Below are 27864 nucleotides of genomic sequence, written 5' to 3' on the forward strand. Positions count from 1 at the left end.
GATATGAATTTGAGCAAACTCTAGGAGATAGTGAAGGAGAGGGGAGCCTGGCGTGGGAGCGATTGAACAATTCACATGCTAACTGTTCACCATAAGAGTCTTAATGGTGTATTTAATAATTTCAAATTGTTTAAATTTCAAGTCATAGAATTTATTCTAATGATAGTGAAAACCATGTTTCAGGATATTACTGTGGTATTCAATACATTACCTTTTGCACTGAAAATTTAAAAACATTGTCCTCACAGTTTTTACCTTTAAGAGAAGTAATATTCACTTTGAAGCAGCCCTGTTTTTCTATTTTGGGCATAACCGCTCAATACTATCCCCTTATCTTTTAGTTTATGGCGGGAACTACAATGAGAGCCCAGAAATCAATCTTGAGTGATAGGACATTGTTAAAGGTACAAAGAGTGTTTCAAACATAGGAATAATCTAAATATTATAGACAACTTGGAATGGAAGACCCTTCTTTCAAAGAAACTTAGCTTTGAGGGGAAGAGATACTAATAAAACTAAAATGACATTGAAGGAAATTCCTCAAGAAAGTTAATCTGCATACTGTGATAAACGAATTGTGGTTAAGGATGAAGTGGCAATTTGAGATATGGTTTGAGGATGTAAATTTTCAAAATATTAGAAAAGGCCTGATGTTAAAACAGCAAGATAGAGCTTTAATCTCAAGAATATTAAAGCCTGGAAATTTTGATTAAAAGTGAAATCAAGGCATAATTCCAAAAGCTACTAGATTACTTGGAAAAATTTACAATCTAGGCCTTGAAACTGGTACTGAAATAGACACTGCCAGATTGTTGGTCTAGTTTCAAGAACCATAGAGCTAAACATGAAAGATTTCTTTAGGAACACATTTAATGCCTAGAAATACAGGGTGCATTAGGGGTTAGCAAGGTGAAGAAAGATGAAGCAGAGCAGTTAACTATGAGCAGGTAAATTACCAGAATTATAATTATTAGAATAAGACAGGAATTAGAACCAGTTAGTGGTGGACATTGACTGGAAATTAAAAGGAAGCATGGATCTGAAAAATGGGGTAGCAGACAAACAGTACTGCAGGAGTACCCAGAGCTAATACTGTGAGGACCAACAGGAGGTGGTGTGCTCGCCTACTTGGTGTGTCATCAGCATGGCTGACCTCACCTCAGAGATCTGGGTCTAAAGCACCATCACCTGACATTATGCCTTAAGAGGCCAGGTAGATCACACAAGAGGGGAGTGGGTTGAGATTTCTGTGCTATGAAAAAAGCCAACACTTGGTCTCAGTGTGGGGAAACCACAGGAACTGAATCTGATGAGGTAGGAGGAAAACCTGGATAGTGTCTTGTCACTGAGGTAATGCCAACATTATGTTAAATGTTGCTGAGGCTGTCAACAAAATGCGGACAGAAAAATGATCACTGAATTTAACAACTACCAATTAATAACTACTTCAGTCAATAAATGTTCTTCTATAATATCAATTCGAATGGCTGCTTAGAATCCCAGTGTATGGCTCTACCCAAATCTGCTCAACCAGTCCCACTGTTGAATTCTTAGATTCTTCCCAAACCTTTAGAATCATAATAGTGCCTTGAGCATGTTTTTAGAATTGGAATTTCTGCATTAAAAAAAGGATGCACATTCTAAAGGCTTTTGACATAGATACCAAACTACTTTCTAGAAAAATTTTAATATAAATTCTACCACCCCAAGGAAATAGAGTAATTTTTTTTAAAGAAAGCCTTTTCCATTTTTATAGGTGATATGTGGTATCTTATATTTGCATTTTTATTATTAACAAAGTAATGTTTGCTGATGATTGGTTATTTATGAATAACCTGCACATAACTCTCACACCAAGTGAGAGTTGTAAATAGGGTAAATTGGTGAAATATCTAGACGAGTGAAATGTTGATTTAGCGAAGTGAATAAAGCAGAAAAACTTACGATAGAATCACAGTTTGTGACTGCTGGGTGGTGCATTAGCTGTGTGACTTTGGTGAGGTAACTTTTCAGGTCTCATCTCATCTGTGAATTGAGGATCAGGTCTACCTTGAAGGGTTCTGAACAACGAATAACGTACATAATGCTGGAAATTACAATTATTAAGATGCTTATTCTGCAGAGGTAACTGCACACGGCACAGGAATCTAAAGAACGTAGGATGTTGGTCTGAAGAAACTAAGGCTATTTCTGTCATTTCCATCATCCCTGTTCCTGCCGCTCCTCCTGGGTGTTGGTGGTGTCACTATGGCAACGAGCACGCGCCGCACAGGCTCAGTTCTGAAGCGGTTACAGACCTCCGCCGCCTCTCTCTCCGCAGACTAGCGATTTCACCGCTCGTCCCACCCACTAGGTCTCAGATCCATCTCCCTTGGCCTCCGCGCAAGGAGCCGAAGGGCAGCATGGCCAAGGCGGCAGCCTCTTCGCCGTTAGAAAACTTGGATCTGAGTGGAGAGGAGGTCCAGCGGCTCACCTCCGCCTTCCAGGACCCGGAGTTCCGGCGACTGTTCTCCGAGTACGCCGAGGAGCTCACAGACCCTGAGAACCGGCGGCGCTACGAGGAGGAGATCACGGCGCTGGAGCGTGAGCGCGGAGTGGAGGTGCGGTTCGTGCACCCGCAGCCGGGCCACGTATTGCGCACCAGCCTGGACGGGACCCGGCGCTGCTTCGTGAACGTGTGCAGCAACACGCTGGTGGGCGCGCCCAGCAGCCAGCCGGGCTCTGGGGGCGCGGTGTCCGGCAGCCAGTGGTCCCTGCCCTACAGCCTGGCCCCCGGCCGCGAGTACGCTGGGGGGCGCGGCACCCGCTACACTGTCTACGACGTGGTCTTCCACCCAGACGCGATCGCGCTGGCCCGGCGCCACGAGCGCTTCCGCCAGATGCTGGACGCCACGGCCCTGGAGGCCGTGGAGAAGCAGTTCGGCGTGAAGTTGGACCGGAGGAACGCCAAGACCCTGAAGATCAAGTACAAGGGGACCCCGGATGCCGCCGTGCTGCGCACGCCCCTGCCCGGAGGCGCGCCGGCCCGGCCCGAAGTGGAGCCGGAGAGCTGTTTCCCCGATTTCCCCTACCCCTACCGATACCCGGCGGCCGGCGTGAGCGCTGCGGTCCCCCGGCCCCAGGAGCCCTCCCCTCCGGAGGCTGTCCGGCAGCCCGCCCCCACCGAGCCTCGATACAGCGTGGTGCAGCGCCACCACGTGGACCTCCAAGATTACCGCTGCTCCCGGGACTCGGTGCCCGGCACCGTGCCCCAAGAGCTGGTGGTTACCATCGAGTTGCCGTTGCTGCGATCTGCCGAGCAGGCGGCGCTGGAGGTGACGGGGAAGCTGCTATGCCTTGACTCAAGGAAGCCCGACTACCATTTGCGACTCTCGCTCCCGTACCCAGTGGATGACAGCCGCGGCAAGGCACAGTTCAACAAGGCCCGGCGGCAGCTGGTGGTCACGCTTCCCGTGGCGCCGACCGCCTCGCGCCCGGAGCCCGCCGCGTCCCCGGAAGAGGCAGCCGACCCGCCAGGAACTGACGGCGCGGCCTGCGCTTCCGCTCGCCGGGGGGAGGCGGGCCCGGCGGGGGTTTGTGCTGGAGACGCAAGCTCAGGTCCCAGCCGAACCCGGGCTGCAGACGCCGGGGTCACCACACTGGACGCTGCCGGGAAGGAGCGCGTCGCAGAATCCGAGGAGCGGGATTTCGGCGGGCAAGAGATACCAACCACGGGGACCGGGGAGGAGCCGCCTCCCGGCGCCGGGAACTCACCTGGGGACCGTGGCGGAGGCGCCCTTAGTACTTCCTGCGGGGTCCTTGACGCGGGGCTTTCTGTAGGGAGCCCGAGCGTGCGCCCGACCCTCGGCGTGGAGGCGCGCGAGACCCGGGAAGGCACCGGCAGGGAGCCGGCTTGTCGAGCGATGGGTGGTCCCGGGACCGACCGCGGGGAAGCTTTGTGTCCGCCTTTGCAGTGTAGTCAGGATGAAGAATCTCTGACTCTGCTCATTCAAGTGCCTTGGATCCTGCCTCAAAGTCTTCAAGGGGAAGTGAACTCCCTCTGGTACAAACTATCTTTCTCTACCCAAGACTTAGTTTATTATTCCTTCTTTTTGCAATTTACTCCAGAGAATAAATTGAGTACCAAGGAACCAGTGGTTAGCATTTCTTCCAACAATGCAGTGATAGACCTGGCCAAATCTCCAGAATGCCATGGATACTGGAGAGAGTGGTATTACGGTTTAAACAACTGTTGTTTGGAGGTAACAGTTCTTTCTTGAGTCTTAATGTTTGGCATTCTATTCCACTTATCACAGTCATCACAGTTTATCCTGAACAAAGAGTTTTCCATTATAACTTCTCTCCTGACGATTTGAAGTTGATAACCCTTGATGAAAGACGTCAGTACACGTTAAACGCATAATTGGGAGGAAAAAACCAACAACGAAGAAAATTTAACGCATACTCTCTGGTAGATGGGTTTCAAGTCTTCAGAGTCACCCTCAATGCATGAATGGATTCTCAGGGATCCGTAGACCTCTAAAATTGTATACACAAAGTTGAGGGTTTTCTTCTGGGGAGAAGGACTATAATAACTTTAGTCATATTCTCAAAGGGGTTTGTGACACAAATAGGGAAGAGACATTCTATCATAGAGTTATTTTCAGTTTTAAATAGCTTTTCCCAACCTTAGAAAGTAAATAATAGTTTACTTCCAGAGAGCAAAATTAACTCGGCCTGTGCCAGTTTTTCTGCGGGAAAACCTTAACTCGGACCCAGGGCTGAATCTAAATACCTTGCGTCCTCTGCCATAAGGTGCAGCTTAATTTTACTCTCTGATGTTGGTGGGATTGACCTCTAGTGGTCTTTACATTACACTGAAATTGCTTCTTTTGGCATCAGTTTTAATCTCTTCCTTATTAGCATTTGGCATAATGGCTGTCATTTAACAAAGTGTAATATAATCCTTTGTTAGTACCGACATCAGCTCCATCTCTTTTAGTCAAAAACTGAGGGTGACTCTTAGGTTTACCTAGGATATAATTTTGTAGTTACTAGGATCTTGAGAGTCAATTCAGTACTCCAGAACTATTGGCAAATACTGGGGGAGGTGGGTGGGGAGAGAACCTACTTAAAATTTGAACTTCTATAGAAATTTTACACTCATAAGTCAACAATTAATTGGTATTTTGATTGAGGTTTGTATCAATGTTACATGTAACTTTTTTTGCTCTTATAAGATCTTCAAGGGTTAAATTGCCTAATTCAGAACACTAGTTGCACAGATTATGTATTAAAATTTAAGCTTTGGGCCTTGGGGTTTATTTAACCTGCCAGAAAGTTTTACTTCTTCCTGTGTTTTTCTAGAAATTTACTAGTAAGTTAAATTTTTATATTTATGAGGTGTATCTTGTATGAGAAGTGGTTAATTGAAACCCTCCAAAAATGGTAAAATAAATAGGCAGGGCTAGGTAAGATACTTTGTGAGAAAATAAAATATGAAATTGACTATCTGTTTATGTCATCAGAAAGGGGAAATTTAGGAAAGGGCAGTCTTTTTCCTGTAATTGTTTTAGTAAATGAGAAAATAACTCACAAGGTGGGAAGAAAGCTTTAATGGACAGCATTTGAGAGAATACTAAAGAATATATTTTAATCTGATTTTCTAGTATCTGAATGTTATTTTAGCAAAGAAACTAGACCAAAATGGGATTAGGGCAACTGTGTTTTATATTTTTGAAGCCTGAAATAGATTTATAATTATAATTACTTCATTAATCATCACATTTGCTGAGGCTGATGGAACCATAATGTTCAATTTTTTTCCTTTAAATTTTACTGGCCCGGCTGTATTAAAGTAGAAATAAAAGTTTTAAAAAAAATCACAACAGTATTTTGTGAGTAGACATATATAATGATTAATTATTATATGCATTATATGAAAATATTATAAAGAGACTGATTTGTGGCTATCAAGGTCAGAATTTGTTACTTTACACACAAGTACAAAATACATTTCTGTAAACCTTAAGTCTTCACTGGGAATTTTCGTAGAGCTTTAGGACCTCTGAATTTATTATCTTTTATAGTAAAATTAGTCATTAGATGGAGAGGGCAAGTTTATGCAAATCCTTTCTATTTTAATCATAACCATTGCCATTATAAATGTTACTTTTCTGAGGTAACTGAACTGTCTGGTGTAGTTTTTGCAGTTAATGTGTAAGTCTTTTGCAGAGACATGGACCTTAGAAATGCTTTGCGGGGGAGGGTTGTTTGCACCCTACAGTATTGTTCTGTCGCCTAGATCTTCAGATAATACAAGGCAAATTATTTCAAATGTACAGTTTTTCTTTCAGCAAAGCTCACTTTTGTTTGGTAGGTGTTCACAAATTATGTTTAATAGAAGGGAATTTGAAACATCACTTTCTGATTCCCCTCCCCACCATGCCCCCAGTTTGGACCAAATAATGCATTTGTGTGTATTTGTAATTAATTTGTTTATATTGTAGTACAGAGGAAAAATTTTTATTTGGGGCAATGGTGAACTGATTTGAAGAATTTAAAATATAGTTATTCCTTCAAAGACCTAACCATATACCTATATTCACTTGACATACTCGAATAGGAACAAATTGCTTTGTCTTTGGGATTCCCTGCAAAAGTGATTTTTGTATGTCCTATAGTTTGGTAATCTACCGCCTTCCTTTTTTTAATTTTTAAAAAATTTCATTAAGTATAGTCAATTTACAATGTTTTGTTTCCTCATTTTTTTTTTTAGATTAGTTGACTTATAGTGTTTCCTCATTCTTACATACAGTTATATGCTAGTGTTGCAATGGATTATTACAGTGCTTGAAAATAGAATATAACTATCTTAAATAAAATATTATACTTGGCTCTTACCTAGCCAAGAACTAAAAGGCAAATTGGTCATACAAAATTTGAATGCATCCTGTCTTGTCTATCTTTAGCTGACTCATTAGGAAGTGTTCTAAAATTGAATTACATTTTATAGTTTGGACTACATTTAAAGCTAGAGGTGATGTTATTCTTACAAAATACTGAGAGGGGGAAAAAAGGAAGATATGATTTGTAAGTAGGATTATCTGGAGGGAAAGCATACCTCAGATTTATACAGACCTAGACAAGGAACTATGACTTTATTTTAGGATCTTCTCCTATATATGTGTGTACCCTTGCTATTCTTTTTGCTCTGTACAATACTGTTTTCTTTGGCCAAAAAAGCATAGGAAGAACATGAAATAAACATTTTAAAAGTGAAGACCTGAACTGTGTGAGAATTGTTATGAGCTGATTTTAGATACAATTCTGTCTGTCAAGTATGACCAATAAAGTAGAATATTTTTTCTCTTTTTATTTCAGGAAAGGTTATTTGTCAGTGAAGACAATGTTAATGAGTTTCTTGAAGAGGTCCTGAGCCCTCCATTCAAACAGACATTACCCGTGACTCCACCATTAATTGAAGTTCTTCAGGTTACTGATAGTAAGATTGAAATACATGCAAAGGTAAGGATTTGGGTAGGCTTTATAGATTAGTGATTTGGGGCAAGGTTGAAGCCTGACAAATCACTTAATTCTTGATTTTTTCTATCATAACTTTAAATGCACATAATGGCTGGGAAGAGTGATGTTAAGAATACAGACCTTTTTTTGATGTGTATTTTACTATTAAACATCTATGATTCATTTTCACTTATGTTATCTCATTTAATCCCAAAATAACTGTTCATTGAGGAATAGAGAGAAACGAACATTTGGGAAATGTATTAGTCCAGGGACTAACAACTCTTTTTGATTCTCAAACCACTGGAAGTATATATTATATGGTTTGTTCATTCTTTCTAGGTTAAGTTTGGTTATAGTCTTTTATATTAGACTTAAATAATTTAGTAACTAGCACAGTTGACTTACATGTGAACTAGGTGAGAAAGAGGTTCTGAAGAATCACAGAAATACAGGAAAATTCAAGAATGCCCTTTTTAAATTTTTTGGCTGCTTCTGGAGGCCAAAGAAGAATCTTAGTTTCCTAATCAGGGATTGACCTCAGGTCCTTGGAAGTGAGAGGGTGGAGTCCTAACCAGTGAACCAAGAATGCCCTTATAAGAATGACTGTTACTGGGCTTTATAGGCCATGTTAAAAGATTTGTAGGCTAAGATTGTTTTATCCTGAAGGAGATGAAGAGTCAGTGAAAGGATTTAATTAGAGAATCAGTGCCAGGTTTGCACTGTTAAAAAATGACTGGCAGCATTTGGAGATTGACTTTGAAGGGGAAGCCAGGAAGCGGATTTGCAAGTCTACCGGCTTATTCCTTCACAACTTAAAAAGTTTCCAGAGGGTATAATTTACTTTTCTGTTTGTTTCAATGAATTATTAATTTGCTGTTTCTCTTAACATAGTTGCAAGAATGCAGTAACTCTGAGCAGCTTCATGAAAAAGAAGAAAGAGTCCATGAAGGAAGTCCTCTAACAGAAAAAGAAAATATAGAACATGCTACCACTTCAACAACTGATTCTGATTCATCTGTAGCAGTCACAGTACTAGAAGCAGACAGTTGTTCAGTTACATGCTTGCAGCAAGGGGCTCTTGATGTTTCTCAAAAGCTGTTTGCAAAGTCTCAGCAACCTAAGTCAGAAAAGGAACGTGAATCTATAAGAGACAAAAGTGCTGTTTATGCAAATGAAAGAAAAGATAACTTAAAAGAACCAGTAATAACTGAAGAGAAAGAATTGGATGGAAATCACCCATCTTTGTTACTGAACAAAACTGCAGTTCACAATACACCTGGTTTTGACCACATAAAGGAAACCAATATGCAGGATGGTAGTGTGCAGATCTTTAAAGATCATGTGACTCACTGCTCATTCAGTTTTCAGAATTCTTTGCTTTATGACTTGGATTAATTCTGTATCATTTTTTAGAGGCTGAGTAAAAACTTTTGGACATGAAACAGATTGTTTACTATCTTAAAACCAAAAGTATTCAAAAAAGTATAAAATTAAAATTTGTATTTTTATTCTTATGGGGAAACTGAAGGTATATTTTGTGTGTGTACACAGTTTATGTCAATACAAAGCTTCCTTAATTATGGAAGTAAGTTTTGTGATTCCTCTGTTGTATGTTTTTTCTAATGGAGAGTTAAATGTTTAGTGTCAATACAACCTGTTTATAGTCTTATTTTTGGCTTTTGTTTGCTATTACTTTAATAAAGTTTCAAAATATAGTGTCACAAAAAGTAATTCTCAAGAATGTAATGAACTAAAAGCACACACAATAGAGTGTGTGTGTTGGGGGAAGGAGAATCTCAAAACTATGTGTTTATAAGTCTCACTAAATAGGATTTATTCAGTATTTATGCTTGTCATAGAGATTCTGAAAGAACTTTATTAGCCAATGTTAAATAATCCAAACAATACAAATGCACTGAAATTTAGCATTTTTGCTTCAACTCTGTATCTTATTCTTCTCATATGTAAGTCACCATATAAATGTGTGGGTATATACATATATATAAATAAAGGTTATTAATGACTTTGAAAACTCAAAATTTAAAATAATTTTTTGGAAATTAGTAAAACATTCCTTGGTTTTATAAAATTAGTTTACAAGTTTTAGAACAAGACAATTTAAGAAAATCTGAGAATTTACTCCAGTAGGAAAATTGTCTTCCTTATAGTATTACATGAGGACAACAACAAAAGCGAGTGTTTTCTAATCAGTTTCTTTTATAATACCTAAAAGAGGGCAGCAGATGTTTTTAATAGTTGCTAAATTATGAGTTGTGGAATATTTTATATAAGGCCAGAAGAAAATTGCAATACTTTTTTTCTCTCACAAAAAGTTTTAGGACAACACGAAAGAAAGTATAGAAAGGAAAATATTTGTTGATCCAATTGCTGATCCCAAGACCATGAGCTGATGATGTATTTCTGTTCCAAAGTCAGCTACTAACTCAAACCTCTGGCCTTACCTTAGTCCAGGAAACTGCCTAATTTCTTTAGTCTTTTTGAACTAGGGAGGTCAGGTCAGAGCACCAAAAACCGAACAACCCCTGGCAGTTCATCCTGATATACACTTTATCTCCAATAAAACCTGGACCCAACTGGGCTGCAGGCAGTATAAAGGAACTCATAAAACAGAACTATTTGCGCCATTATAGATGACCACATACATTTTTCAACCATGACAGGAATTATTTGATTCAGTAATAATTTTGTGACTGTCCATTAGGGTACACAGTCTTTAGGCTGAAATGACTATTTGCAGTATCAACACAGAAATTAGTCTATGAGTATACTTTTGGTTGAATGCAATTATGTATGTTAAGGGAAACATGTTAAATATGGAATAAATTTTAAGCCTGTTTCTTGTTTTAAAAAGTGCGATTTCTGGTATAATAAAGCTGGCTCTAGAACATGTTTCACTTTGGCAGGACTGAACTTTGTTTCATTTCTGGCTGTATTTCACTTACACAGCAGCTTTTTATTGCTCATTATCTCTATGTGGCTAATTTGAAAGAGCTGGGTTTTATTTCAAACTTACTTATACAATGTAGAAATAAAATGTAATGCTAATTTTAAACCTTCAAGAGTGTCTTTAGTGGACTTTGATGTAAAATTATTCTGAAAAACGATTAGGAACCTTTTTATGCAAAAACAAGTATTTTATTTTGGCAGCACTAAAAGAAAAAAAAATCACTGTATTTCTACATTGAGGTGAAAAGTGTTTAAACTTTCTTATCAGTCAAATACATTCCAAAAGAAAGTGTGTTCTATGCAGGTTCCAGAGCACAGGCAATTCTTAACACAATAATACAGGAATCTTTAATACTGAAAATGACTCTGTTCTGACAGGGTGTTTAACAAACCTAATTTTCGAATTATAAAACCACTGAAGCAACCTCTTCCTAGTTACTGTGTCAAGAGTGAAGCTGGGCTTGTTACATTAATACTCTTAATTTCACTGTAATACTTTTTACTGATATGACAATTTTAAATAAATTTTGCTGTACTTAAAATAAGTCTTGAAAGTGAAAAAGTGTACAAAGTTCCAGATAAAAAGATTAATAGATGCAAATAAAGTTTCCCCTCTTCTATCAATTAACAGTGATTACCTCTAGCAGATACACACTGAACTTTAAAACGCAATTCTCAAAATGAAAACGCGTTTTAAATCTTAATCAGACATAAAAGGAAAAGATGACTATATTTGGACAACTTTTACAAGAATTTTGTTGTTGTATTAAAGCAGAAACCAGTTCCTAAACTTTTTTATTCAATTGTATATCCTATTTGGACAAATATCAAAAATAGAAGACTGTCACTACTTTTGCTTTTGTAATTGTGATTTTTTTTTTTTACTGCAGCCTTCTATAACTTTTACAGAGTTCATGGTCCCTAATATCTCCCCACCCTCCATTTTTCCTAGGTGGGGAAAGGGCTGTCATAAACTTCTCACTAATAGTTAGAGTTTCTGGAAACAGGTACTGTTTGTTATTATTTAAGAGTGACTCAAGTTGGGCACTCTGGGTGGCTGGTCTACAAGTTTTTTGGTGATGCATACCACAGTCTCCAGCATGAAAAATCCTAGGAACTTGAGGAACCAGCACTTTCCAGAATTTTGGAAGACAAGATACAGTCAAATATTGAAGGGTCCAGTCCCAGTTATAATCATCGTAAGTACAGAAAGTGTCTGTGCACTCAATCAGCTTTTGATAGGCTTCCCGGGTCAGGGCCAGACCCATATTGTGCTCTGTGGATTTCCACGTTTTCACATCTACCTTGTCAGCCACGTCATAGAAATTTCGAATGGCAGTATAGGTCCCCAGGGAGAGAACATCACACTCAGGGCACTCTAGCTGCTTTAATTTCCACATCTTTTTGAAGACATGGTAAAAGTCTGGGGCCAAGTAGTGATCCTCCTCTAGGAAAAGTATGAGGCCAGCATAGTCTCGAAGGACTTTGACCCTCTCCCATACAAAATGCAGCTTCCACCACCAGTGGTGTTTGGTTTGGGAGAACTTGGCCTCTCTATAATGGCCGAAGGAGTCGGGATATTCAGCATTAATGCATCCCATCCGCAAAGCTGCATTCTTCTCCACGTCTCTGGGGCAATCTCTGGGGTCAGTGCCCGGGAACTCGTTAGGGTACAACTGAATGCTGAAAGGAAAGAACACCTGCAGAACTGGACAGAAATCCACCCCAGCAATCAGCTGATTGATTTCGGTCGACCAGAAGTCATGGCTAAAGATGACGAGGATGTCGTCGATTCCCTGGGCTTTTCGAAGTGAGTCCAGCAGCAGTTTGAGGTATTCGGGCCGGTTGTGCACCTGGACCACCAGCGCCAGCTCTCGGGGGGTCCAGGACCCGGCCTTATCTACATTCCTCAGCGTCTGGTCAAAGTTCAGCTGGTACACTAGGGACCGGTACCGCAGCGTCAGATTGTCCACCTCGGGCTGCGGGGCCGCGGCGACCAGCGGAGCCGCCGACTCGTTGGAGCCCCGGCGGATGCCCACCGACACGGCGGGATGGTCCCCAGCCCGGGCGCCCGCACCCCGCGCGGGGTCGGCGTCCAGCAGCGGCGGGGCGAGGGCCTCGTTCTTCCTTTGTCGCCCATTGCTGCTCCAGAGGACGAAGCCGCAGGCGGCCACCACGAGCGTCAAGATCAGCACCTTCCGCTTATAGATGCGGAACCTCATGGTCTCCGGGGCCGGGAGCGCGGGCAGGCGGGCGGGCGGGCGCGGAAAGGAGCCAGCGACCCCGGCGGGGAAGGGGCGGGCGGGCGGCAACCGTGGCGGTGGCCTGCAGTAGTCGGAACTGGCCCCCGAAGCTGCCCTCGCTAACTCATCCCGGGCCCCGGGGGTCCCGGGACCCGCAGGTTTTCAGCTCCCCCGCGCCGCCCGGGCTCCACACATCTTCACCTGGCAACTGCAGCTCGGGCAGCGGCCCCGCCGCTAGGAGCAGAGGCACGGCGTCGCTTCGGTCCTCTCCATCCAGCACCGGTCCGGGAAGAAGCCCGACGCGGCCCCGCTGTACCTCGACTCCGTTACCTGCGCCTCCAGCGGCCCTGCGTCCTCCGCGTTCTCATCTCTATTCGGCCCCGGACATCCCGGAACGAGAAACACAACCTCGCCTGGCCTCACTCCGGCGGCGACTGTCCTGACAGGCAGCGACTGGCCCGCCGAGCACCGCGGCCCGGGGACCCACACCCCTCCGGCCCGCCCCTGGCCGTCGGTTGGCGCTTCCCGCACACGTCCGGAGACGCCCGGCCGTCGCTGCCCGCCACCTATTGGTCCGCGGCACTGCCGCTCAGGCTTGGTTCCTACTTCCGCCACGTCCCTCCTTTTCCTGTGAGGCGCGAGACGAGCGAGACAGGAACGTGGACGTCGGGTCTCTCGGTAAGCCAGGTGTTGGGTGGTGGCGGTCACGGCGGAGCCTCCAGTGCTCAGGATTCGAGGCTGGGCCGGGCCGGACCTGGTGAGCCCTGTTAGGAGAGGGAGGGCGAGGTTTGCCGCCTTGGTTAGTAGGTTTCCAGAATTCACTTTTCCCTTCCGGAAAGGGCGCTCGCATGGCGGCTGCTGGGCCTGGCGGCACTCAGTAAGGACACGTCAGCCTTTAGCGCTTTTACGGGTGACGGTGCTTTGAAGGCAAAAGTGAAACTAGGCAGATGCAGTCCTCGAAGGGACTGAGCGGGCCGTGGCGGTGGTTCTACACCGCGCTCCGAGCCAGGCATGCCCGGGAGCTAGAACATGGAGGGAAAGGGTGCGCCGAGAGTCGAAAATAAACTCTAGCCTCGGCCCTCTCTCTGCCGGAGAAAATAAGGTATCCCACCACTACGCTTTAGTTGTTGGGCAACCACGATAAATTAAGCCCCAAAGGATCCCACTTTGTATGCGGGACTGACCGTACTGGGCGTCCCTGTGCTGCTACTCTTGCTGTTTTTTAGTGAGTCTCATTCTGTAAATCTAAGCATTCCAAAAAGTTGTGCACTTACTCATACGGAAAATGAGTACATGGTGGATTTATACGTTGCTGTTTCAAGTGTTCTAACGTTTGCTCCCGTGTTTTACAACAGTTTGCACCGCGAAGACACTTCTGCTGCAAAGATGGTCAATGTACCTAAAACCCGAAGGACTTTCTGTAAGAAGTGTGGAAAGCATCAGCCTCACAAAGTGACCCAGTATAAGAAGGGCAAAGATTCCCTGTATGCCCAGGGAAAGAGGCGCTATGATCGGAAGCAGAGTGGCTACGGTGGGCAAACCAAGCCAATTTTCCGGAAGAAGGCTAAAACCACAAAGAAGATCGTGCTGAGACTTGAATGCGTTGAGCCCAACTGCAGATCCAAGAGGATGCTGGCCATTAAGAGGTGCAAGCATTTTGAACTCGGAGGAGATAAGAAGAGAAAGGGCCAAGTGATCCAGTTCTAAGCTTTGGGATTCTTTTGTTCTTATGTTTTGAGAGGAAAATGTTGAAGTTACAGAAAAATTGCCTGAATGAGAATAAATAGTGATACTTCTACTAAAATCTTTTGTATGTTTTACATTAGTTGCATGCCTAATATGGTTCTAAATTAAAATAATGGTAAATTATTTGTGGGTTAAAGTTCATCCTTTTATCAGATTCATTATTTAAATTTTGTTCCACAAGAACTGGCATTTTATGTTTATATATAAAGAAGATAGGAGTCCCACCTCAAGTTTTCTAACTAGGTTATGGAGATAAATCATAAAGAAGGGAAAAACTGATGGTTTACTTTTTCAGGTCAATTTCAAATATATATTTATGTTGGGTGAATTCATAATTATGATTGATGAGCTGCTGGGAAATTTCTTAATCAGATTTTGAAAAAAAGTAAATGACAAGTGCTCAGCCATTAAAAAGAATGAAATAATCCCGTTTGCAATAACATGGGTGGGCTTGGAGATTATCATACTAAGTGAAGTAAGTCAGAGAAAGACATGACATGGCTAAAAGATAAAAATGAATTTAAAATTTTACAAAACAGACTCAGATTGAGAACAAATTTCTGATGGGGGGAAGGGACAGAGTGGGAATTGGGGATTGACATGTACACACTGCTATATTTAAAACAGATAACCAACAAGGACCTACTGTATAGCACAAGGAATTCTGTTGAATATTCTGTAATGACCTAAATGAGGAAATAATTTGAAAAACAGATCCATGTATAACTGAATCACTTCGCTGTATGCCTGAAACACAATATTATTTGTGCTATGCTCCAATATGAAATTTTAAAAGTGAAGGGGATAAGCTAGACCTGTGAATAGTGGACTGAGTGAAACAGAGAATCCAAGTTGAAAAAATTAAAAACTGACATTGGGAATTCCCTAGTGGTCCAGTGGTTCAGACTGGGTGCTTTCATTGCTAATAACTGGTTCAATCCCTGGTTGGAGAATTAATATTCTACAATGGCTGCCAAAAAAAAACCCCCTGACTTTTCTGCAAGTGTACACTCCTGCAGGGACAACTAGCCACATATAGCTACTTATATTAATGCAATGCCTCACTTACATTACATTTATTGCTCAATAGCCACATGTGGCTAATGACCACCCTACTGGACAAGAGACAGAACAAACAATCCCATCAGTTTTTTGGACAGTACCTTTTTAGACCTCAGTCTTGAATGTAAGGTAGGAGTTGATAATGGACTTCTAACTACAAAAAGTTCTGAAGCTTGTGAAAAGAGCATGAGTTCATGACAACATAAATTCTTGTTTGAACCCTTTTGAGCATACTCGGGGTGGGGGGGTACTCAAATGTTATAAATTGACTGTGGGGAGGGTTGAGGAGGTAAACAACTATGAATAAAACAGGTAAAATCAGAATGAAAGAAGTGAGTCTAGTAAACACATGCAAGAAAGAAAAAGGAGTTTGAATATCGAGTGAAAGGAAAAATAAATTGGGAAGGGGTACGGTTATGAGAACAAATTCTGCCTTCTGTACATGAATTTTAAGTAGGCTAAGATACTTACATGGAGATGGCTTGTAGAGAGGAAGAATGCAAAGGGCTGGAGTGTAGGAATAACATGGTTAGCACTTATTCCCAACATAGACTCCTATACCTGCATTTATTGATGAAATAATTCTCTACAGGAATATGTAAAAATCAGGTAAGCACTGAATTACTTTTTAAATATGTCCCCCTAATCACTTTTTAAAGAACCATGTTTTTAAAGAAAGTTACTAAAATTTTATAATATTTTTGGTCAATATCTCAGTAATGAGTTTAGAAAATCCTAAGATTCTTATAAAATTCTTCGTTTTAAAGACCAAAAGTTGGTGTATAGCATAGGAACTCAAGTTGGTGCTCTGTGATGACCTAGAGGCGGTGGGAGGCTCAAGAGTGAGGGGATATATGTATACGAGACTCCTATGGATGGAGGAGCCTGGCGGGCTACATTGAGAAGAGTCAGACACGACCGAGTGACACACACAAAACAATGACAGCTAATTCACTGTGTTGTACAGCAGAAACTAACAACACTAAAGCAATTATACTCCAATTTTAAAAAACTTGACCAACAGAAAAAGAACAGCCCTCATATAATACAGACTTAATCAGTAAAAAAGTAGCAATTTTCTCCTATTCCTCTCCAACACCAAAGCCTTATTCCAACCCTAAAAATGGAAAAACTTAAAAATCACAACAAAGATTATGCAGTTAATACAAAACTTTTAAAGGCTGAAGTCTATTTGTCCAAAACAACTTCTACTTTATGGCTGGTGAATATAAAATTCCGTATATAGAAAAATATACCTGAAAATACAAGTGTTTAAAAACATATGTAGTTTCATATTGAACAAATTTTCACTACAATTTAGACTGTATTAGTCCAAAGTATATTTTCTATATACAGAAACTCAATTTAACTTAAATGCAAGACAAATTTATTAAGAAAATTCTATGAACAGAATGGTTGGGATCAGTATCTGTTTAACATTAAAAGATAACCCCACAACCAGTACTCTTGCCTGGGAAATCCCATGGATGGAGGAGCCTGGTGGGCTGCAGTCCATGGGGTCACTGGGAGTCGGACGCGACTGAGTGACTTCACTTTCACTTTTCACTTTCATGCACTGGAGAAGGAAATGGCAACCCACTCCAGTGTTCTTGCCTGGAGAATCCCAGGGACGGGGGAGCCTCGTGGGCTGCCATCTATGGGGTTGCACAGAGTCAGACACGACTGAAGTGACTTAGCAACAGCAGCAGCACAACCAGAAATACTAGGCCAAAATCAACGCAAGTGTGATAAACTGATAAAAGTTAACACCACAATAAAATGAACCAGGTTTTAATGAAATTAAAATTTTACAGTCAAACAATTGAAAATGTTAGACTACCACACATTCTTCCCCTCAATCAAGTATACAAAATCCATGGAAAGCTGCCCTTTCTCCAATTTGACATTTAAACCATAAGTGAATCCCAAATTAGTCTGAGACTAAATGGAATTTCTTTTTGTGGTATCACCTATTACTTGAACATATCACAAGAATTTACATAACAGGCTAGAGAACAGAAGTAAGAAATAACAGGTGCTTCAGTACCACCCATATTATCTACTAAGACCACAGTGTGAGCAACAGAGTGTAGATTCATGGTAGTAGTTCCTTGAATAAAACTGCTTATACTGTATCTTCCACAAACACAGGTTTTTGCAGTATCCAAATCTTGACAAAGATGGAAAGGAATGATATGAGAGCCATATGGAATCCTATTGGAAAAAAATATTTTAAAGATATTTTTTAATGATTCAAAACTTCATGTATTAGGACATCAATTATTAGACACTGAATTATAACCATGAGAAAATAAAATTACTCTATTAATTCAGTATATTGTTTTTATTTTCCAAACTGGTACAAATTGGAAAAATATACTAAATAACAGCATATGACATAAGCCTAAGAGGATCTATACTATTCCATAAAGTAGTGACCTTTTAGTATTGCCACTTAATAGTATAACTTACTGAATACAAGGAAAGAGTCATCTGTCCTTTATATAATTATACTGTATGACCAGTATAACATAATTTAAATGTACGGCTCTCTCATACAATTCCTAAAAATGGTAATGAGAGAATTTCTCAGTTCTATCTGTGAAGAAACATTTATTTAAATAAATACATATATACTCCTAGGCATCAAGTGTTCAAAAGAGAACCCTAAACTGTGTGAAACAAATTTTTTAAATGTTGTGATATTAGTTTTACTTCACTAAAGCAAGCAAGGCTCCTAACAGTGCTTAAATTAAGTCATTCACCCTCTTACTTAAAATTAAAACTTCAGTGGCCCCCAATACAATCGCTCTCACCCTGCATAACACTGAGACAGTCTCTTGAGATTGCCTGCCTAGTGCCCAGGTCTCTCCTGTACCCTGAAAATAATCATAGCCCAAATGCTTTGTGTTGCTTTTCTTTATTCTTTCTCTAGTACGTAGGCTGGCACATTAACAGGTGTTCAGATCTTTTGCAACAAGTAAAGCCTACTATTATAATTTAAACTGGTGGTTTTGTTTTGCCACACAGCATGTGGGATCTTAGTGCCCTGACCTCTGCCCCCTGCACTGGAAGTACAATCTTAACCACTGGACCTCCAAGGAAGTCCCTAAAGTGGTGTTTAAAACCCTAGTAGAAAAGTGCACATCAAATAAAAAATAGTGGCTTACTTAAAGGATAGGATTGACTTTGTTTACAACTTTTCATTTTTTCCACATGTACTAATCTGTTAACTTGTGTAAGTAACTTAAAAAAAAAAAAAAAAAAAACCACTTACTTTCCAGACTCTTGGTTATAGACCAAGAAAAACACGAAACAGTTAAAAACTGTATTTTCTACCCAATGTAAGTCCCTACATATTTTTCTAAGACTATAACTTTATGTTTGTAACCAGTAGTTAGGACAATCTATCAACAGCTAAATAGCAGAGATTGTTCTCATGGCTTTGGATCTATATTCTTAAACCAAGGGAGCTGGAAACTTGCAAAATTATACTTCAGTAAAGATCAGAGTCATCCTAGCCAATTTATGATCCTTTCAAATCATCAATGACCATTTACAGTATTTCTCACTTGGACATAATTTTCAAAATTGAATAAATGTTATTTTTTTTTCATATGTAAGTCTCAGAGAAAGCAAAGAACAAGACACTTGGGAGTAGTATTGCCCAAAGACACCATTTAGAGTTCTCTCAAATCAGCAGTTTTAACCTGAATCATGAGTATCACTTCTGGAGACTTTAAAAAATATATGACACACAGTAGGGGCCCATCTCTGGAGATTCTGAACTAGTTGATCTGAGGTACAATCTAGGACCCATATGACCAGATCTAGGTATGTATTTCACATCTATATTATTTAGAAGTTCCTCTACAACTAATGATAACACAATTAATGATTTTTAATTTGTCAAATAAGCAAATTACATGTATTTATAAATCCAGTGAGTATCGGGACCTATTAAGAACCAGGCACTGTTCTTGGCACTTACATGTACTGTCACTTAAGAGATAATTTTAAACTCCTAGTTAAGAGCCAATACCTTAAACCAGCAGTCCCCAAGTGTGGTCCCCTGACCAGCATTATCAGCATCTCCTTGGAACTTGTTAGAGATGCAGTTTCTTCATTCCCATGACAAATTTACTGAATAAGAATCTCTGAGGGTTGGGACCAGCAATCTGCATTAGTTAAGTACTGTGTTACAATAAGCATGATTGGTGATACATTCCTCAACTTTCGAGGATCATTACCTTAAAACAATAATGAGCCCTTAGTTACTTTTGGTGGTGGTGGTGGTTTAGTAACTAAGTCGTGTCTGCCTCTTGTGACCCCATGGACTGTACCCTGCCAGGCTCCTCTGTTCATGGGATTCTCCAGGCAAGAATACTGGAGTGGGTTGCCATTTCCTTCTCCAGGGAATCTTCCCAACCCAGGAATCAAACCCAGGTCTTCTGCATTGCAGGCAGATTTTTTACCAACTAAGCTACAAGGGTAGCCCAAGTTACTGTTAGAGCCTTAGTATTCAAAGCGTAACTCATGAACTAGCAGCCTCACCTTGAATGCAGTTTAAAAAGCAGATCTCCACTTCAGACCTCTAAAACAAAATCTGCTAAACAAGACTCCCAGGAATGTGATGAATATTAAAATTTGAGAAGTAAGCCAAGGCTCTTAATCTGTACATTAGAAACACCTGGATAGTTAAAAACAAAAAAAAACTCAGTCCTACTCCCAAGCATTCTGATTTAATAAGTCTTGGGTGGGGACTAACCATCAGAATTTTTTAAAGCTCCTTAGGTAATTCTAATGTGAAGTAAAATCTGAGAACCACTGCTTTAGGATAAGAGCACTTAAGCTAGGGATGATGAAGAGGGAAGACTGGCTTGGGTTTCAGTGGGTGTCTATGAGCACTATAAAGTTTATCTGTGTTTATTCATATGCCCATTCTTCTAGACCCATAACTTTTGTCATTTCTTTTTAAAAGAAGGCCACTGGAGCAAAGGGTCAGATTGTGCATAGTATAAACAGCTATGTTAAAGACTTAATTCTTGAGAATGATGAAGATACCATGATGCTATCAAAGGCTTACCTATTATATAATATGGTTCGTGCAGAAGATTCCAGTAAAGTTAATGGCATTTGCAGGTGTATAACTGGAAGGACTTTAGGTTGTTCAAAAGTATTTCCAAAAAGATCCAAGTACTCAAGGGATAAATTTTTAAATTCACTAGGCAAAAATGGAAGCTTATTTCGAGCTGCTGACAAAAACCGCAGGTTCCTGAGTTGTCCCATCTTGAAAGGAAGGCGAATCAATTCATTATCATCAAGTTTTAAATATGTAAGTTCTCGGAGCTGGCAAAACTGCACGGGGAGTGCCTTAATTTTGTTCTTGCTGATATCCAAGCTCTGAAGTGACTTCTGGAGTGTAGACTGACACAAGGCTACACTAAATGATTCCAAGTGGTTATCATTCAGGTTAAGTTCTTGAAGGTGGATGAGGTCTCCAATTGTAGCTGGAAGCGTTTTTATATGGTTATGACTCAAGTCTAATTTTCTAAGGTTTTTTAAGCAAAGCATACGCATATCAACCCGGACAAGCCCACAATAAGAAGTCTGAAGATGTTCCAGAGAATAGGGGAAGTTCTTGCTTAGAGGATAGTCCTTTTTGGATGTGATAACCATTTTAGTTTTAAATTTTTCAAATTCTGAAGTCTTCACTGGTGTGAGGGTTGAAAGTGGTGCCTCAACATCACAGCCTCTATGAGCCAGTCTCACAGCTGAAAGGAAACTCTTTAGACTGCTGGAATTGGCCTGAAGATGTAAAAGTAGATTGTACAATTATAAATTCCATTTTAGGTAATAAATGCATGTTAGTTCATCCTAAACAAACGTGGTGAAGTTGTACAAAAATCATGCAATTATTTATTGACAATTACTAAATTTTTTTCAGTATTCTATTTTCACTAAATTTAATGACATATACAAAAATTTATTAAGTTTTTAAAAAAACTATGTTGACACACTCTAAATAAAACTGTTCACAGGGGGAACCATATGAGCATAAAATAAAACAGGAAAACATGAAGATTCCACTGAAGACTTGGATTTAAGATGAACTGACCCATCTACTATAATCCAATAAAATTTTTTTAAAAAGTTACTTTAACCTTAGTAACCAAAAGAAAATGAAAAGATGAAATGACTCAAATCTCCAGTGCCTCAGAGACAGACTGAAGTAGTGTTGTACAGTGAAAAATACCCAGAGGGGTTATTCACAAAGACTAGGAATTGTGAAAAGCAATAGCCCTGTCAAAAGCAAGGCCAAGGACTTCCCTAGTGGTGCAGTGGATAAGAATCTGCGTGCCAGTGCTGGGTACATGGGTTCGAATCCCTGGACCAGGAAGATCCCACATGCCGCAGAGTAACTAAGTCCAAGAGGTACTACTGAGCCCACATGTCACAACTACTGAAACCCACTCACCTAGAGTCTGGGCTCCACAAGAGAAGTCACTACAATGAGATGCTCATGCACTGTAACTCTCAACACAGCCAAAAATAAAATAAGTAAAAATTATATATGTATATATCAAGAAACTTTTAAAAATAAAAAAAGGCAGGTGTAACTTAGCACTTACTGAAAAAAGTTGTACAACACATCGAAAGCAAGAGACCACTTCCAGCTGGACAGAGAAATCCCTATTAAAGTGATATGCGAATTAAGTCAGCAATAAAAATACTTGCTGGATACTTTAGAAGTTTCAAAAACTTTATATATGAAGGATTAGCGAACTTTCAGCAAGTCTGGGAAACTATTTGGTTGGAATGTGGGAGCTTTGCAGAGGAGTGAAAGAGCAGAAATACTGTGTGGCTACAGAGTATAAATGAGTACCCTTGATGCCAGGGTAAGGAGGACAGAATGATCAAGCTGTGGGAGATCACTGAAGAATTGTGAGTTGAGAATTATGTAACAAGAGCTACATATTATTCTCGCAGCAACATACACAGTGAAGTGGAGTGAGGAAAGTCTGGTGACCTGGGTTAAGTAGGTCCAGCAGAGGGACCTACTTGGGAGTTACATACTTGGGAGTTACATGCATCAAAGGGAGCTGTGGTAACAGAACGCATGTATGGCAGAAAACAGGCAGAGGATAGGAATAAAGCCTTCACTCCCAGGATAGAAAAAACGTTGCCAAGAAACAGCAAACAAAGGAGCGGCTAAGAAAACTGAAGATAAACCAGCACAGTGCCCTATCACAGGTGGCAAGAAAGAAAAGTTAGTATGAAGGGAGTGGTCATCAGTGTCAAATTCTTCAGAGCTCAAAAAGGATGAGTAATCATGGCAATGTGATTAGCAGATAGGAAGAGATCACTGACCTTTGACAGTATTTTATGAATAAATCAGTGAAGTGAAAGTGAAGTGAAGTGAAGTCGCTCAGTCGTGTCTGACTCTTTGCGATCCCATGGACTGTAGTCTACCAGGCTTCTCTGTCCATGGGATTTTCCAGGCAAGAGTACTGGAGTGGTTTGCCATTTCCTTCTCCAGGGGATCTTCCTGACCCAGGGATTGAACCCAGATCTCCTGCATTGCAGGCAGACGCTTTACCCTCTGAGCCACCAGGGAAGCCCAAACCAGTGAAGGTAGAGGTCAAAAGAGATACTGAGAAAGTGGAACCAACAGTTTTAGCCTCAACTTTCCAGAAATTTGTCTTTTCTATTCTAATTGGTAGGACTCTCAGCTTGTTTGTAGGTAGAAGGAGTCAATGGCAGGACAGGCTGATTAGCAAGAGAAAATGAAAAACCAGAACAGGAGGAGGTAGGACAAAGCACCTCCATTCAATAAAACAGCTTGAACAGTTATTAAACTTTAAATGTTTAGAAAGCACTTGACTTGGGGTCAAGGATAAAGGCAAATGCAAGGTTGAACAAATCACAGCTCCTACCCTCTGGGAAGGGAAAAACGGAAAAAGCGAGATAAGGCAAAGAAGAAAACAGTTTTTTATCTTAATGGTTTATATATTTTAAAAAATGATTACAGTAAGTAAAATATCCCCTAAAGTGTTTCTAATTGTATTTTATCCATTTTTTTAACACCAAATTTAGATTTGTCACCTGTGATTCAGCTGGCAAGATGCAGACCTGTGCCACCTGCTTATAAAGTTCTAAGAACACCCTGAGGCTCCATCTTGGGCATAGAAGCAAAATCAGTTTTCCTTCTCATCCTGGGCAACTTTTCTAAAACTGACTCTGCTCTTTTCAAGGCCACACAAGCAAGCCAGGGAAGCTGCCATCACTTCCACAAACATGCCTGCAAGTGCCTATCTCTGTTCAGCTCTGTGGGAGATCAGGCTCCTAATACAGCCTCTATTCTCTTTACAGTAAACCAACCTACGCATTAATACCATACCTTACTGAGACAGATATCCACGGGAGGCTCCTTTAACCGAACAGTGGCTTTCCCCTCATCCACAAATTTGGTGAAGAACTGCTCAATGTTCTCCTTTAGCTGCTTGCAACCAATGAGGGGGGCGGGGGAGAAAAATGACAAAACCAGGTACTGTTATTCAGTATTTATTACACCTGCAATATGCCACTTTGCCAAGATTCAGTTTGGCTTATAGTCCTTACATCTGGGTGCTTTGTGGTTTTAAGATTTAAAGGTTTTTGTTTGATTGCTTTTGGGGGTATTTACACTCCTTATCCAGCTTTGGGTAAGATACAATTGTTCTACCTGTCCAATAACTCTTCCTTCCTCAAGAACAGAATCCCCTTTGTTTGAGAATGCTTCTTCTCTCCCATTCTAACTCTGGGTGTAGTAAGAGTTGCCAATAGTAGCTACCTGCTTTCTTAACTTCAGTCTACTAGCCTGGGGTAGGCATGCCTCCCAAGATATAAACTTGATGAAAGCAGGAATCTTCTCTCCTTTGTTCAGTATTATTTTCCCAGAGCCAGAAGAGTGACTAACATATAATAGCTGCTCAATAATTTTTAATAACTGATGTTGCTTCTGCTGCAGACTTTAACAACTATTTATTGAGAGACCACTATGTACCAGGCTCTATGACAGGGGGCTTGGGACAACAGTGGTAAATAAGACCAGCATGGTAACTACACTTATCAAGTTGCCAATTTCATGAGAGAAAGTTTATTAAACAAGTAATTATAAGCATAACAAATATTAAGACAAGGAAGTACAGGCCGCTATAAGACCTTATATAGGAAAGGACTCTTACCTGGTCTGGAGGTATGAAAGAGAACTGAAATGAGCAAGAAATGAAGGATTAAGATGTTAGGCAAGTGAAGATACTGAGGGAAGGAGAGGGAGGTAGTATATAAATAAAATGGAATAGTGTGCAAAGCCTTGAAGGTAAGAGAGTTTGGCAACTGAGGAGGTGAAAGACGTTCAATATGCTGGAAGATCCAGTGAAAAGAGGCAGGTGAGTGTAGAGAGGTAAACAGAGATTAGATGATGGAGATTAGATGAATATTCAGCGGATATTACCGTTAGATCTACATTTTGAAAAGTTCCCTTTAACTACAAAGTTTAATAATGAACTTTGGGAGAGGGGACGATGGGATGGAGGAAAGACAATGGTAGAGGTAAGGAGATCCTTTAAGAAACCAGCCAGGCAAGGGACAATGGTGGTTTAGGTACACCTGGGATGGAAGGGGGTATGAAAATACAAAATTACCCAGGAAGCAGAATTGAAAGAATTCAATAATATGTTGGATGTGGGGGAGGAAAGCCTTTAAGGTTCCTGGAGAGGGACAGAATCTTACTTAAAGGAGCTGCAGAACACTATCAGAAACGCTGGGTTAGGGGTGGCAAGGAAAATTAATCTGGAGGTATTCTGAGTTTGAAATACTGTGACACAACCAAATGAAGATTTCCAGTAGGTAGCTGGCTCAAGTTGGAAATTAAGGGAGAGGACTAGCAAAAGATACAGATTTGGAAATCAGTCAGATGGATGTCAGCGTCATGGGACAGAGAAGTAGAAGGTTGTAAGAAAGAGACCCAAGGTGCTTCCACACTCAGCACCAACTCCTACTCCTCAAGGCCAAAACCAAACCACCTTATCAAATAAATGTTTACTTGACACCTACTATGTTCCAAGCCCTGTGGCACCACTTCTTCCACAAAACTTTCTCAAAGACTTGAATCAGAATTCATTTCATTTTTAATATTATACTATATAATACCACTCTGCTTCTCCCTTTATTACAGCAATTACAGCCCACCTTTGTAAGTAGTGGTTTCTGTTTTTCCCTTTCTAGTCTTGGAAAAACCGTGATTAAATCAGGTTTATTTCCCATAGTATCTATCCAGCAATGCACCCTGCACACACTATTTTCAACTAGTGGTTTACAATAAAATTTTCGTTAGGATTTTCAGCTACTGACCTTAGCACAGCGGAAGTTTTAAAGGAGAGATCATAACAGACTTTTAAGACAGTACCTAAGGTGGGCATGAAAAGACAGGTTTTAGGGAGGTCAACAGGGAAAAAAGGGAGACCCAATTCTGGTTATGAGTTTGCTTTTCTCACCTAACAGTTTTCTAATCTTTAAAATTTGGTGACAGAAGTCCCTTCCATTTGAAAAATTACATGAGTTGATTCCACCGGAAGAGAGGAATTATTTAGACTTTCAACTACTTACACAAACATTTACATGTCTCTGAATAAAACAGCAATAACTCTTCCTCAACTAAGAGTATTTACTGAGGATACAACACTAAGGGAAACAATCCCACAAATTGTATAAAACCCAGTCAAAAGTTAGATGCAACAGAGGGTGATGAATCACCCCTCAATTTTATTATAGTAGGCACAAGGGTATTCTAGTCATTTTCACAAAATAACGTGCCTGGGAATCAAGGTAAAAGGATTTTATAAAACTTGTGCTTTAAAAATTCAATTTCCACCTTCTAGAGGGTTTACTACTGTTACGTAAATACAAAAGAGCCCCGTACCTAACAAATCAAAACTTAGGAAATTAAACAGTTAAGAAAGAGCGAGAGATGCAGTAGCCAAGAATTTTAATAAAATTATCAAGATGCAACCCAAGCATCACTGCTTTACCACTGTACTAATCGGGAAGATCCCCTGGAGTAGGAAATGGCAACCCACTCCAGCATTCTTGCCTGGAAAATCCCATGGAGCCTGGCGGGCTGCAGTCCCTGGGGTCGCAATGAGTCGGACACGACTGAAGCGACTGAGCACAGCACAATCTGGCCTAATGACCTTAGACGCATCCCACAAAACCTTAAAAACAAACAAATTTAGCGAAGAAACTGGGAGAAACAGAATCTACTGAACCAAGGTGTAGTCATTTTACGGTTCTCCCAAACTGGACTGATGCTACTGATGCCGAAATTTCAAAGGCATTAAAGGGGCAGGGTTGCTATCTACTACTAAACAGCAAGGCTGTCAACAAAGTCGCAGAAATGGGCAAGAAAATTAAGAAGTGACTCTTAAAATCTTTCCGCCTTCGGGTCCGTAGGGAGACGCCAGGGTCCGGGTGATGGTGGGGTTCAGGGGCCGGCGGTGGGGAACCCCCAAGACGGAGTCCAGCTGGGCAAACAGTCGGGCGCTTAGGGGAAGATCGCCTGGCTGCTAGCCCTGACCCGCCGGCTCCACGCACCTCATAGCGGGTCCCGCGCTTGTCCTTCAGGGTGGAAATGAACAAGCAGGCGGGGTGACTGCCGCCCCGCTCGCCTCCAGCTCTGGGACCCGGCGGAGTCCTGGGCGCCTGCTGACAGAGGCTCACCACCGCCCGGACGCCCTTGCCCCGGTTCCTCAGCCCCAAGGCCGGCAAGTGCCGGCTGACCACCTCCACCTCGCAGTGCAGCTTCATCCCGCCGGGACACCAGCCACCGGCTCCCCCTGCTCCGCTTTGAAACTTCCCCTTTCCCGCCCCACCGCGCCGCCGCCGGGGCCCTCGAGCGCGGGCTGTCCGGGGATCTGCCTGCCGGCTCGCGGTGCCGACGTCCCTGTTTCTTCGGGCAGCGGCTCCACGAGTCCTGCGGGGGCGGACGGGGTCCCCTCTTCCGTGCAGGACCGAGTCTACACTGTGGCTGCGGACCGCGGACACAGACCGCGGAGGATCCGGCTCGCGCCTCCCGAACCCGGCGATCGGCGGGGGCGCCACGTCCTTTCCCAGGAGCGCGCGCTGAGGCCCCAGTGTAATACTTGGGGGCCGAGTCCTTGTTTCCACTGCTGACAGTTTACACGCTGCCCGCACACGGGGTCTTTGAGTTTCCCAAGAAAGGCCGTAGTTCCTGTGTTTTGGGAGGAGTCTTTTTGCCTATCCAGCTTTGCGAGGGGCCCACTGCCAGCTGTCGGGACGC

The 27864-nt window shown here is 41.6% G+C and overlaps 4 protein-coding genes across 5 annotated transcripts; 2 read left to right on the plus strand and 2 right to left on the minus strand.

Moving 5' to 3' along the window:
• On the plus strand, nucleotides 2-10418 carry DNAAF2 (dynein axonemal assembly factor 2). Its single transcript, XM_018054378.1, has 3 exons — nucleotides 2-4241; nucleotides 7363-7506; nucleotides 8398-10418. The coding sequence occupies exons 1-3, from the start codon at nucleotides 2403-2405 to the stop codon at nucleotides 8899-8901; spliced, it is 2487 nt and encodes an 828-aa protein (XP_017909867.1). The 5' UTR covers nucleotides 2-2402; the 3' UTR covers nucleotides 8902-10418.
• On the minus strand, nucleotides 10637-13266 carry MGAT2 (mannosyl (alpha-1,6-)-glycoprotein beta-1,2-N-acetylglucosaminyltransferase). Its single transcript, XM_005685833.3, has one exon. It carries the CDS (start codon nucleotides 12693-12695, stop codon nucleotides 11355-11357), a length of 1341 nt encoding a protein of 446 aa, XP_005685890.2. The 5' UTR covers nucleotides 12696-13266; the 3' UTR covers nucleotides 10637-11354.
• RPL36AL (ribosomal protein L36a like) lies at nucleotides 13297-14585 on the plus strand. Its single transcript, XM_005685626.2, has 2 exons — nucleotides 13297-13394; nucleotides 14072-14585. Exon 2 carries the CDS (start codon nucleotides 14103-14105, stop codon nucleotides 14421-14423), a length of 321 nt encoding a protein of 106 aa, XP_005685683.1. The 5' UTR covers nucleotides 13297-13394; nucleotides 14072-14102; the 3' UTR covers nucleotides 14424-14585.
• LRR1 (leucine rich repeat protein 1) lies at nucleotides 17198-27431 on the minus strand. 2 transcript variants are annotated; one of them, XM_013967047.2, is made up of 4 exons: nucleotides 27159-27431; nucleotides 23926-24024; nucleotides 20611-21332; nucleotides 17198-17738 (listed from the first exon to the last, which is right to left on the minus strand). In XM_013967047.2, exons 1-4 carry the CDS (start codon nucleotides 27369-27371, stop codon nucleotides 17498-17500), a joined length of 1275 nt encoding a protein of 424 aa, XP_013822501.1. In that variant the 5' UTR covers nucleotides 27372-27431; the 3' UTR covers nucleotides 17198-17497. The 2 variants fall into 2 exon arrangements, with proteins under 2 accessions (XP_013822501.1, XP_017909868.1); XM_018054379.1 differs by lacking the exon at nucleotides 20611-21332 and having other exon boundaries at nucleotides 17580-17738.

This window comes from Capra hircus, chromosome 10 (genome assembly GCF_001704415.2).
Source record: "Capra hircus breed San Clemente chromosome 10, ASM170441v1, whole genome shotgun sequence".
Lineage (NCBI taxonomy): Eukaryota > Metazoa > Chordata > Mammalia > Artiodactyla > Bovidae > Capra > Capra hircus.